Source organism: Polypterus senegalus, chromosome 16, assembly GCF_016835505.1.
Source record: "Polypterus senegalus isolate Bchr_013 chromosome 16, ASM1683550v1, whole genome shotgun sequence".
NCBI classification, from domain to species: Eukaryota; Metazoa; Chordata; class Cladistia; order Polypteriformes; family Polypteridae; genus Polypterus; species Polypterus senegalus.
In genome coordinates, this window is record NC_053169.1 from 25,258,909 (window position 1) to 25,272,822 (window position 13,914).

Genomic DNA, 13,914 nt, shown 5'->3' on the forward strand with positions numbered 1-13,914 from the left:
CCTGAAGCTAAAAAAAATGGCAATAATCATCATTACATGTGTTCTATTTACAGGTATTATTAAGCATATAAATCTGATCATTTTCAATGAACCACTACAGTAATGCAGCACTTTGTTAATTATTTTATATTGAATACTTGAGGCAGCATATCATTAATCTGCTAAAAGGCTGACCTGAGAAAAATAACTACAGAAAGTGAAATCTTGTGTGACCTCTAGTGGCTGAGAAATGACTGTGAAGTACTGTAAAGCACAATTGAATTTGAGCATATATACAGTAGGTTAATAAGGTCCTTACTGTCACATAAACAGAGTACAGTGAAATTCTTACTAACATGTGCTAATTAACATAGGTAATTATCGATTAACCTATAGGTGATGGAGAGAAGTAAGCAGGTTTAGCTACTATATTAAAATTCTAAACTGCAACTAAATACTTGAACTTGATCTCATAAGTTTTCTAATCAGTATATGTTAAGAAAGTGTACACATAATTCACAAAATGAGATGAGTAATAAGGCAAACAAAATTTCCACATTACAATAAAACTGATAAATGAAATGGCACCTGAGTTCTACGGCCTCTTCTAGTTTGGTATAAAATCAAAATGAAAATTAATGTATGCAACCCGGTAAAACCTTTGCTCACTTTAATATTTAACAGGAAGCATATTATTTATGGATTATTTTGCCAGCATACATGTACAGATGTCACAGGTATGTTAAGAACAGAGCAATATGCTGACAATTATGATGCATCTTTAAACTACTGAAGCATGACGTCTATCTACATGCAGATGATATCCTGTTAATCTTGAATGATGCTCCATCTGATATTCTTCAAAACTTAATTTTTTTAAATAATCCTGGAAAAACTGCTGGATATAAGGTTATTTGGATTAAACCTGTACGGTTCACACTTAATTCTAAATGCCCTATTCATCATATTTCTTCCAGAAAAAATGTAGATATTTGGAGATAGATAGATCTATATCTATATCCATCGTGAAAAAAAAATCTACCTCAAACTACCTCTGCATTTACAATTAAATCAAAGAGTCTCTGTCCTGGTTAAATGTTCTTCAGTTTTCTTCTTTCTGGTTTCCACTTTAATCCTCTAACTTTTACAAATTGATTAAAAATTCTATTCTGTACACCTCCCATAAGATCTTGTAAACACAGTCCTGGGTCAGGTATGACTTATGCCATACAGTACTGTTGCTTAGTTGAGAGAAGACTTGGTTTCACACAAAGGTGGCACATCCTTCATTTAATAATTCATCTGTGCCAACTGGAGTACATCCATGCACATAGAGCATCCTCTTCAGTTTCTTTAATTCAGTCTGATGTTGGACTTCACACGTTACTGTGGCAGGTAAAACTGTTGTTGCTTCTAGATGGAAATCCACAGAATTGGTGGCTGTTCAATACTGTGTTGTTTCATTTTTTAATGTAATTCATTAAGAAATGTCCACTACTAGCATTAATAATGCTTTGCCATCTTAATTATACCATATGCTACATTTAGTGTATTTTCATGCACATCTATTCTGTGACATATACTGCACATTAGCATAGCTTAGCATCAAGAGTTTGGATTGTCACATGTCAAAGTGCTTTCTTTAATGAAAATGTTAATGTAATGGAGACAGCACTGATTTTTTTCTTTAATAGTACATCATGGAACATGTTCAATTTTTAAATTAACTGACAAGAATCTAAAGGCCATGTCACGTTTGATGACATTTCCAGTGATTTTTTGTTGTAGTCTTCATCTGCACAATTTAAGAGTTGGAGGCAGTTAGCAGCATGCTCCTGTGATTGTCGGTCGCCTAATGTAATATAGCCAGTAACTGACTACATCTAGTCCATGATTTGCTCCAGCAAAATCAGACAGGTTTTGAAAACCACTGCTCCGTCACTCAACATGTTACTGACTGACACAAAAAGGACAAATGAAGACTTTGCTGGAAATTCAGCACAGAATCATTAAATCTGACATGGCCAGTGATTTTCAGTTGTACAAATTTATATGGTCCGGTGTTTAAATTAGCAACTGAAGTCTGACATACCTAGTGTAATGTGACAGCAGCTTCAGATAAATGAAAAGGATCTTTCCTCTGTTTATACAATTTGCATGTAGCACAAGCACTTTTTTTATAAAAAAAAAGTTTTTATTTTTACCCTGTATTAGGGGGCAAACATGATATCCTGCATTATTACTAGCAACAGATAAACAAATGTTACATGTTTACTTAATGTAAGGTATACTGGTTGAGTTAGACTGATTGTCACAGATATTGCCAAACACCTATTATTCATGTATTAGGTGAAAAATATTTAAATTATACACTGACAGTTGATTTCATAATCATTCCATACCACTGCCACTGGTGTGTGGTTGGCCAACTAAATCATATAAAATAACAATTTAATAACAGAAATGAAAGTCTCATCATATTTCCACAATAATTAGCCAGCTTGTATTCGCCTTTTTTAAGATAAATGTTTGAATAAAGACATATGAAACTTTCACCATGGATGACAACATTGGAAACTACAATCAGCAGTGAGTTAGGTACTGTATAGATTTTCTGCAAACTTAGGACCATAGGGTATTGTGAGAGATTAACTACTAAGTAATTTGATTTCCAACTTTCCATAATGCAACTTATGGGAAATCACTGGTCATATGCATATGCAGATAAAGTCACATCAGTACACATGTATTTTGTGAGCATGCCCGTGTCAATCAAACACAGGAAGCTCTACAGTCTACTTGTGACTTTATGCTGTGGGAAAATAAAAAATAAATCAAGGTTTTATATAAGTAACAAATAAATGTTTTTTTTTATGTAAAGACCATCACAAAACATAATCACAAACAGAACTTTCCATAATTCAAGCTCTGTAAGCCCTGCTTTTTTTCTTTGAAGGACATGTGTGGGGTAGACTGACTGGCAGGATGATGCTTGTCCTATTGCTGCATCCAAACAGTGCCATCTTTCGCCTTTATGCCTGGTGCAGCTGCGTTGTTCTTATGTGTGAGTGGATGTTTCTTGCAGAGGGGCGTTCTGTTCTTTTTCTCCAATGTAGAACCCTCATACTCATCTGAGTTCACTTCTGTTATAGCATGTCTTTATTTGAAAACTATCAGTGTCAGATCGGCGGAAGCGTGAACGTGAGTGAGACAAAAAAAACTGAATTTAAAAAAAAAGCTAACTTTTACAAGTACCATAAATTTACACCGGCTGTTACAGACTCAAATCAAATATATGTTTCTATTCTATAATAGTAAAAGTAAGAGCAGCTCACTACTCAAAATGGAGGCGTCTAGGATCGAACAGTGAACGTCTTGATTACGTGTCAGACATTCTTACTGCTACACTACCAAAGTGGTCGTATTAGGTGCATGTCAATGTTGCACCCTAACGCAACTTCTTTTTCTGCAGCGCACTTGTTTTGAAATACGTGTACCATTTTGTGAAAGTGTATATTTGATATTTGGACTTTAGGTTTCACACATTATATTTTTCATGTCTACATTTTGTCAATTATTACTAAAACATGAAAAATGTTTTTATTTTAATGATGTGTTTACATAGAGTGTTGTAGGCACGGAACACACATGAAATGTATGTATTCCAAACGCCGATATATTATTTACCCTCTACTACTCCAGCACTTCACTCCAAGATAAAGACCGAGAACATTCTTTATGAATTGACCTGCGGCGGTGGGCGGAGGGATGGGCTAGCAGGCTGCTTGCTGCTTGTGCTTATCGACACATTTACATCACAAAAGATGTTGACGGAGAGGTGCAAAGGGATTTCAAGTGGTCCGGGATTACAAGTTTTTTTGTAGGTTTTGGTAATTCTAGTGTTAAAGCAGTTTGGTAATTTGTCTTGTTGTTTGTTCAGTTATATAAATAGTAGCCTTCAGAGAAAGTTTGATTTTTATGACACTAAATACATGAAGGTTTGGTTAATTAGTAATTCTCTATATAGATATATTACAATGATGTATTGTTTCATATTGAAATTTGCATAAATACTATCATAAAGTATTTTACAAAATCTCTATTAAATAATCTTATTGTTTTAACTATACTTGATACAACCTAATTTTACTATTCGTAATCATTATTCACAAATGCCACCCATTAATGGATAAACCAAAAAATAACAACATGAAATTATGAAGGATCATTGATGGAAATCACATACTCATCTACACATGTACAAGTGTACTACAAAATGGCAACGTAAAGGACAGTTTTTGGGAAAAAAATGGAAAGCTCCCCGAGTATAATCTGAGTTTCATATATCTTACCTGTATATGTTTTTGTGAATTCCATTTACTAAAAGTGGCATCCGGGGAGGTAATGTTTTACTGTACCAAACTGTGTTCCTTAGTTTGGCCAAGAGACATGCAAACACATTAAAAAAACCAAAACCCCAAAAATAAATAAATAAATAAAACAGAAGAGTGCAGCAAATAACATAAAATATCGGAAATAAAGAAAAATAATAAAGCATACTACTGCTAATGAATATATTTTACTTAAGCCATTAATATCTTAAACAGCCTCAAATGATCTTAATTTAGTCAGATTAAACTACAGCCTCTTTAGAACAGACAAAACACACAGTCATAATACATCTGTTATACGTCGTATTTTTGTTTTTTTATGTGTTTTTTTGTGTAAAATGCTTGTTCTGATGGGGATAACGACAACTGAATAAAATTAAAAAAAATATTCAAGTGTTAAAATCTAATTGTAATATATAGCCACAACTGATAACCTTCCCTTTATAATTAATTTTCTAACAAATGTAATTCCAAAATCATACAGCATGGAGCCTGTTCCAACAGAAAGGGGTATCCAGTAACAGTGCACACCCATGCACCATTTATAACCACACTTACTCAATGCATAATAAATAATCTACACATTTTCTAAACACATTTAATTAGTATAGAGTCAAGGAAAACTACCCTACCAACCTTACTGTGCCAACATGAGGAATAAGTTAATACATAAAAGTGGACAAGACACAAGTGTATCGCAGGGCACACCTACATATACCTGTAAATATTCATTCTGACTTCATGTCACTCTTAAGTATGAGCAAACTGGACTAAAGAGTGGATATTCACATGAGCATGAGGAGAACATGCAAATGTGAAGCAAATTGAGTCCCAGCCAGGATTTTATTGGTCCCATATTCTGTCCCATTATTATAAGGTTATGGCAAATTTTATTTTTCTTGAACTATATAAATCTAGATTAGCAAAATCAAAATGAAATATGATCCAGTAAATGACACATTTTATAACCAAAGACCTTCTGAAACGAACTAGCATCTTCATAGAGGAGTTTCATTATTTTTGAAAAAATCAAAAAGCATTGCTGGTCTTCTGCTAGGTGCTGTAATTAAGGAATGTCTGAAGTTTTCTACAACATGCAGCACTGAAGAAAAGAGTTAGTAAAATTGAACAAGCCTTATGAAAATAAAGGTAAGTGATATCTTTGAACATTACTGTAAGCTTCCAATAAAGAAAGAACATGTTACAAATTTAAAAAAGTTATAAAGACACAAATTCTTATGAGAAGCTTAAAAGAATCAAGTGGGATGGTAAGTTTTAAGCATTTTATAAAAATTATAAAGTTTTAAAAATGAACTCTTGACCAATAAATTAAAACATGTGGATCTGTGTTTTGAATGACACCATAAATGAGTTTTGATGATGCATTTAAAACAGAATGAGCTGGGGGGAAAAGCAAAAAACCCAAAGCAGCATGTGTTGTATTACAGTATTTACCTGGTAGTATGCAGGCATTCTGCACTTCTCCCTCTCTTTGCTCTGGGTAGCATGAGGAACTCACTGCACAGATAATATGAATGATGTGACATAGATTGAAAAGAAAAAAATAATGAAAAATTTTACAAAAAAAAAAAAAGAAAATGTATATTAACGAATTAGTGAATGCAAAAAGAAAGGATAAAAAATCAAAAATCTATCTTGCTACAGTAAGGCTGAAAGCTATATGATATAAATACATTAAATACTTCATTTTTAAACAGTTTACACCATTCAGTATGATCTGTTACATTAATTTCAGTACCTTACTTAGGAATATTTTCATTAGGATGAAATCAAAACAGCAAGGGTTATTAAATAGCAGCAGACTTGTAACACATCAGCACCATCTAGGGGGCAAACAATTTTTGTACAACACTTGTGTTGCAACACACCTGGTTTCTTATTCCTAAAGCAGATATTTCATAGCACACAAAACTCTTTCTGAATACTGAAAGTCCTCAAACTGCTTTTCTCAAGATTGAAGAAACTTAGAGATGATTATGACACTTCATTAAAATTATTCTAAAAGTCAAAGTAATTTTTGTTGGTAATAATGGCAAGAGAATTTGTGCAGCATATATTTTTAAATTTGTATAGTTAGATTAGTTTCTGCAGAATTGGTCAAAATGTAAACCTACAAAATTAAATTTATTCAGGACAGCAAACTTTTCCAAAGGAAGATCAAACACAGCACACTTTGGTATCAGAACTTTTTTTAAAAAAGTTCCTTAAGTTCATACATATGAAATTAAAGTATAAGATTATGTAACACAACATTTTCATATCGAATTTTTTTATTATTCACCTTTTTGATTGTGATCATCAATTAACGTTTATAGTGCATACATATATAAAGACAATAAATGGCAAATGACAAGCTACACTACAAAATAAAACACCCTGCAAATATGGAAAAAAGTCCTGATCAGTTAAGTGAGCCTAGGAATTGCCTACATACAGTAGAATCCTCCAAGACATCAAAGAAATGTATATATTCTCATTTGTTAGAACAACATATCTGTACATGTACACAATAGGAGGCATACAGACTATGGTAGGAAATTACAATAAAATTCTTTATATGATCTATAATATGAACCTTCATGTGCAGACAGAAAGGAAGGATATGAGTGAGCACCACAAAAATGGGACTCACATTACAGCATTTGAAAGACAATACAAGTAAGGCAGCTGAGCTACTGAAAAGGGTGAGACCATATAAATACTTTCCTATAATTCAGATGCTGGATTAACATATAGACAACTGACAAAATAAAGAAAATAGTTGAGAAAGTGAGGAACAAGTTATTGTTGGCTGGGCCAGCATCACTTTATCTGTCAAGATGTATTTTGATAAATACGTTTTCGGAATGTTAAGATATGTGACAACACATCATGTACTTAACCAGAACATGATGTTTAAAAACTTTATGCTTAAATAAATATCTAGCACGAAAGTAAAAAAAAAAAATATCTAAAGCTTAGTCCTCCTGGCATATGCAAAATATCGAGCAACATTTTAGAAAAAGAATACATACTAGAATATAAAAGTCATTAAAGACCTCTCCTTTAGTGCACTACATGATAAATTACTCTAATAAATAACTTAAAAAAAATGTGTGTTTGTATATACTTTTGCTTATGGCATGTATGTAAAGTACAGTTATGCAAATGTAATTTAATCATCCTTTACAGACAGTAATGAGTTATAGCAGAATATATTTGAACAGTCACTTTTGTACAGTATAATTATGACTAGAAAAATAGCTTTCAAATGATACAATTACTGTTTTAAACAATGATTTGACTCCATGATTTTTTTTTTGTATAAATTAAATATGCTCCTCAAGCTTTGCTAATAATTAATGGGGGTCAAAATCCAAAAATGTCAAAATGCAATGCAATAAGTTACCTTTCCTCTGCATAATACTGAGTGTCCATATCTTTAGACCTACGATCTTTTGGACTTCTAGAGGCATCATGGTTTCTAGTTGGTGAGCGTGATCGTCTTGATTGATGAATTTCATCTAAACTCCTGGAAAGGGAAGCCATTTAAACTCCAATGTTAATAATTTTAGGTTTTTTTTAATTATAAATCACTTTAATGACAGCACATAATGGAGGAAGAGACTTTTTTTGGATAAATAAAATAGTAAGCATAATATTAAGCAAAATATAATTAATTTATTCATTCAAGGGGGTAATTTACTACTGTACCAAACACACACAAAGATACGCCTTTGTATTACTCATGCTTTTCATATTTTAATATATGGTAGACAGAGTGCAAAAATGTAATCAATGACATTTCTAAGGACACACCTCTGCAGTGGCACACATGGTAACTGTGACCGGGTCCTGCCCTGGTCATCACCTCGGTGAGGAGAAACAGATCGAGAGCGATGATGTGTTGTTCTCTGTTGTTCTGGCACAGTAAGTGTTGTGGATTTATTTTCTCTACCATGAGACCTATACTCTACTGCTGGTCACATATAATATTACAAAAAAGAAAAAAAAAACAGATGTAATTAAAATTAATTAGGCAGAAATTGCTGTAAGACCTCAGTGTTCAAGAATTCAGTTTCTCTGTTATTCAACACCCACTGAAATCAAAACATACTGTTCTGCTGAGGCCATGTCACTCTATGATCCTGAAAATAATAAATATTATAGTATGTCAATGAAATGTTTGTTCTTGACATGCTTATTGTAGTTTGGGAAAACATGCAACTAACATAGAGAATATAGTTATTTCATGTTTGAGTTACAATTACGAACATGGCACCCTTTATGACATGCATAACACTAAATAAAGAATTACAATATGCCTAATTTTGTATCAATTAAAGACAGGTTTGTTTGATAGCAGGGCTTAAGCAGGAAAGCAGTAATTTAATAGTGCAGTTAAAAAGAAACACTGACACTTTTTTGTTTTCAATATGTACTAGATAAATATCACTGCTCCTATTCTAAGAATTTGAAATCCTAACATATTAATCGAAAAACAAGGCTTTTTCACATTATGGAAGAGCATTTTTTGTTTGTACTTGTCGAATTACGTTTTATTTATTCCTGTTTAATATTTTCTTGCTTACTTGTTCGTTCTTTAAACTTTATTTTCTGACCTCCTGCTCAAGCTCTGCACTTTGCTTCATAAAACACCCAAACCCACCTGTTGACACTACTCCAATACCATCATCGACATCATAATCTGAGATATCACTATCACCAATTCGCTGAGATCCTGTATAGTGATGGGATAAACATATAGCTGCAGGTTTATGATGTTAAATTCATTTTACAAACTGCTAAAGGGATAAGTTATTGAGTCAGAGCTAATCCTGCTAAGAAAGAATACATTAGGAAAAAAATACAGTATAGCAAGACATTTATTATTACTAATATTTTGAAATTCAAGCTTGAACTAAATTAAGTAGGTTTTAGAATGTGAAAGAACATAATATTTTAAAATAATGACAAAATTACACATTGTAATGGTCTGTCAGACTGCACAAAGAGGAGCTAGGAAAAGACGAAGCGCGCGTGTAGAGATATTAAGATGGCGGCCCAACAAGGTCTGTATTGTACCAGAGCACCACGAACTGATAACTGGAAAGTGCCCTGTTCAAGTGCCATTGTGGGGAACCACGGTGTGGAGTGTCATATAAGCTGGAATGGAGTACCTCAGATAGCTAGTCTAGAGGCACTAATGAAAGCAAGAGAGACATGAGAGAAAGAAAAAATGAAAGAAATAGTTCACAAGGGGAATATGAATAAGAGAATTAAGTCTTAAGATAGAACTCCTATGTGAAATGGGTGAGACCTTGCCACTTATTATTAAGTGTAGGCAATACCAGAGCCACCTACTTTATCTGGCCCTTTAATTGAAAATAGAGTTCAGGAGTGCACAGAAACCAGTATATTCAACTGCTGAGATTTTGTCTTTAGGTCTTTTCATTTTGTCCTTTTCAGAATTTTTTTCTTGTACCCTTTCCTTTTCTCTGTCTTTGAACTTTAGGATGCTTGTGATTTTTCCCCAGTCCCTTCATTTATAATCCATTTGGCCATTAGGGTAAGGCATCCTACATGATAGACTGGAACTTGCACCGGTGGGCACATAGTGTTTATGTTTTTCTTTTACAACAACAGCATTACTTTTGATAAAGTTTTAAACATTCTTTACTCCAAGTTAGGCTGGGTATACAATAGATAGATAGCTTGACGGTGTTCATCATCAAAATGCAAAGACTTTAATTCTTGTAATTAACACAACCTGTGAAGCGGTAAAGGAAAGACCTTTAACTCATATCGGTATTTTTAAAGGCCTTTAATTAGGAATCATTTTGCTGTTACAGTTGAATTATTGAGCTAACAGATGTTAACATACAACTTGTCTGATCTGTGGGATATTTGTTTTTTAATACAGAAAATGATTTTGTTTGCAATTTGTTGAAGTAAAGGTTATAATTTAAATGTGCTCTTTTTATCTCTTTAAATAAGTAAACTGCATCATTCTTTAACATGGTAAACGAGTATACTGTCAGCAACTGTACACCTTAAAGAGTAAATAATACTTGCTTAGACATTTAATACCAAACTAATTGTTATGTTAGTAGATGTTCCTGAGGCAGAAATTGCAACCAATTAACTTTTATAATAAGACTCTCTACCAGCGTAACTGTATGTGGTAATCTTTTAGTTTTTTTTTTCTTCTATTCAAAATTATTCAATATTTCTAAAGAGATGAACGGAAATTGTTTACTAACAGTAATCTATATAAATTCTCAATTTTCAATTGAAAAAAGACTGAAAATAAAGTGGATCAGTGATGAACACTCGCTTTTTTGTTTTAGAACACTGCAATGAAGTTTCAACTCTATAACATGCATTCTACAGTCATAGGTTTTTTAGGCTCTTTTCTGACTAGAACAGCTAAGGTACTGACAACACCTTGCTTCAAGGTAGGACTGGTTTTGTCAGGCTTATTGAGACCAAAAAGATAAATTCTAATATAATTAAACAACAGACTAATGCTGCTTTTCCTTAGATATCAAGTTTTGAATGACAACCTGTATTACAAGCTTCACAATTGTGCAACATTTTCAAAATTTCTTAATACCATCAACATTTTCTTTTGTTTTTCAAAAGACATATTTTGAAATTTCACCTGACTACTCATTCCTCATTATGTGCTTTTACTGAGGAATTAAACCAATCAGCAGTAGAATTGACCTGTTCTCATCAAAAGTCTTCCTAATGTTCCAATTGGTTTTTGCACTTATAACAACTATAAACAGGTGTACAAGATCCAGTTCTCTCTTTTTGGTAGTTGCATTAGTGTAATCATTTCCTTTCCCTTATTTGTAATTGACTGCGAAGAATATGTTGCATTTTCCTTTCTGGAAATGCAAAGTATTTGATGTAATGGCAAATACATCATAAGTAAATCAGCAAATTTCCCAGAGTTAAGTAATACATATTAACTTTATATTACTTTTTCTCCTGGTAATTATGAGAACAGATTTTTATTAGGAATCTAAAACAAAATAACAACCTCATTTATCATCATCATTACCTCCTTAAATTTAAAAATGTTCATTAAGTCTATTGTGTAAGAATTTGGGGAAAGAAGCTGAAGACTTACTTTGTAATTTTTTGCATGGGCTTTCCCCACGTGCATGCCTCCGTGGCAAGTACGGTGATGGCTGAGGCAGAGGTAGTGAAGATACATCATGTGTTTGAAGTTTATACCAGTGTGGCTCATCATCTAATAGGGCAGTCTCCAGTTCAATTAGAATCTGCACAGAATAACATTGTTAAGTATTAAGCAATGATAGCCGCTACTAATAAATTGATTTGGACTTCAGTCGTCACACATTATATACACTTCACGTCAGCATTTTGTCATTATTACTACAACATGAAAAAAAATTCTTTCCTGTCATCCCACATTTACACAGATGAAATATTTGTATTCCAAATAACGATATATTATTTACCCTATACCGCCTGCTGCTTGTGCAAAACAAAGATGCTGATTAGGAGGTGCGAGAGAATTTAAGGTGGCCCAGCATATGAAAAATTTCATAGGCTACAGGGATTCTACTCTTAATGATTGCTTCCACTATTTTATCTATGAAGTATGCTAAGCCTATGATTACTTCAGTTCTCCTGATCACCCCTTCAATAAAATGGTATAATATTTACAAGTCACCTGTCTTTAGGACTTTCCTCAGTGTGTAATGATTTTCAAAAAGTTGTGCATCAATTATGTACTATATATATGTAGTCACTAAGCTCCTTAAGCACTTTAGACAAACGTTATCTGGTTCTGGTGATTTGTTTGGTTTCAATCTATTTAATCTAAAAAACACTTTTCCCTCTAAAATTTCTCAATCACCAAGGACTTCCTTGGCAGTCCCTGGTACTGTTGGGATATTATGAACTTCCTCACATGTGTAAACATCAGAAAAAAGGTGAAGTTCCAGCATTTAATATTTTACTATCTGTGTATTTCAGTTTGCAACACTGTTTCTAATGCAGCTTTTACCTGACAGTTCTATTACTACTAAAATGCTAGAAGAATCTCTTTTCTCTTTGAGTCATCATTCACCTTTTCTGCAGTATTTCTTTGTTTCCTTTTTAACTTTCATAATATCCCTTTTACCCTCTTATGAGCTTATATTTTAAGTTCTACAGTTAGTGCAGGAGGAGTTGTAAGCTTTATATGCCTTATTTATCTGTTTTTTTTTCTTTGTAGACACTTTCATAGCTCCTTTCTTATCTACCGTGCAGTTCTCCTTAATTTCTTACTGTTTTTCCGGCACTGTACGTAAAATACTTTTAAACCCACCCACCGCATCTCAACTGATTAGACACTTAAACATTTGAATCAATTCATCTTCTTTAGACTTAAAAAATTGTCTCAATAAAGTTGACAGCTTTAGATTTTCAATATGAGCTCTGCTAAGACAAGGTAAAACTTATTTTATTATGGTTTCTAGATCCTAAATGTTAAATTAATCTATCCCTTGAATTCTATCTTGACTGTTGAGCTTCTCCTCTCATTGGTGTTTCAACATACTGTATTTTAAAAACAGTTACTGATTACGCCCAGAAACTTCTGTTTGAATGCTTTGCGAATTTTAAGGTTAGCCCAGGTAATATTTGGGTAATAAAATTTTCCATGACTACAATATCCTCTTCTAAGTTAGATTTTTCAATATTAATAAAAAAATGCATATCAAAACTATCCTCTTCACTGGGGCATCTTTAATACAATCCTTAAATCAGGTCTCCATCCCTAATGCTTCCTAACAGAATCCAAACATTCTCACTATAATATAGCTTATTATTCAGATTAGAAAGACATTTAGTTTCTCTTTTACATAAATAGCTTTTTATTCTAAAATAATGGGCTATACTCGGCACCATCTCTCCAAATTACTCAGGTTTCTGTTATTGTTATAATATCAAAGTTATGTGCCTGCTACATATACTGTAACTGCAGCTCACTTTTTCAGCCCTAACATGTTTAGCATTGAGACAAGCAATTCTTAATTATTAAAAATTTTACCTTGGCTTATTAATTGTGGAACAGTAATGTTTAAGTTATCTACTGTAACTGCATTACATTATTATTGTCCATTCCTTTATATGAAATTATACATCTGGCCTTTCTTAAATTCCCTGTCCCCTCTCCCCAATACACTGGTGCTCCTCAGGTTCAAATGTAACCTATCATATCAGAAAAGATTCCAGAAGGAGTTACAATGCCCTGTAACCCTATACCCCTCTACCCAACATCAGGATTTGAGCCATTCGTTAAACCTTGCACAACTCTTCAGTTGTAACTGGACTGTCACATGTCTCAGGAAGAACATCTCAGATAACCACCAACGCTGTTCAGCATGGCACCTAAATCTTTAAGCTTAAGCTGCAGAACTGGCAGCCTGCTTTACATATGTCAGTTCAAACAAGACTATCTATGGAGAAGACTAGATTTTTTTCCCCTTTATCAGCAAAACATCATAATAAAATTCAGCTT

General features: G+C 33.1%; 1 protein-coding gene across 1 annotated transcript in view; it reads right to left on the reverse strand.

The window, feature by feature from the left end:
- Nucleotides 1–13,914, reverse strand: part of rims1b (regulating synaptic membrane exocytosis 1b) — a 248,608-nt gene that overhangs the window by 65,283 nt on the left and 169,411 nt on the right. Inside the window, exons 12-16 of the mRNA XM_039739003.1 lie at nt 11,512–11,665; nt 9,040–9,111; nt 8,190–8,349; nt 7,780–7,902; nt 5,826–5,888 (exon numbers count right to left, since the gene is read on the reverse strand). Of these exons, the coding sequence (XP_039594937.1) occupies nt 5,826–5,888; nt 7,780–7,902; nt 8,190–8,349; nt 9,040–9,111; nt 11,512–11,665 (572 nt within the window). The remainder of the gene's footprint in view (nt 1–5,825; nt 5,889–7,779; nt 7,903–8,189; nt 8,350–9,039; nt 9,112–11,511; nt 11,666–13,914) is intronic.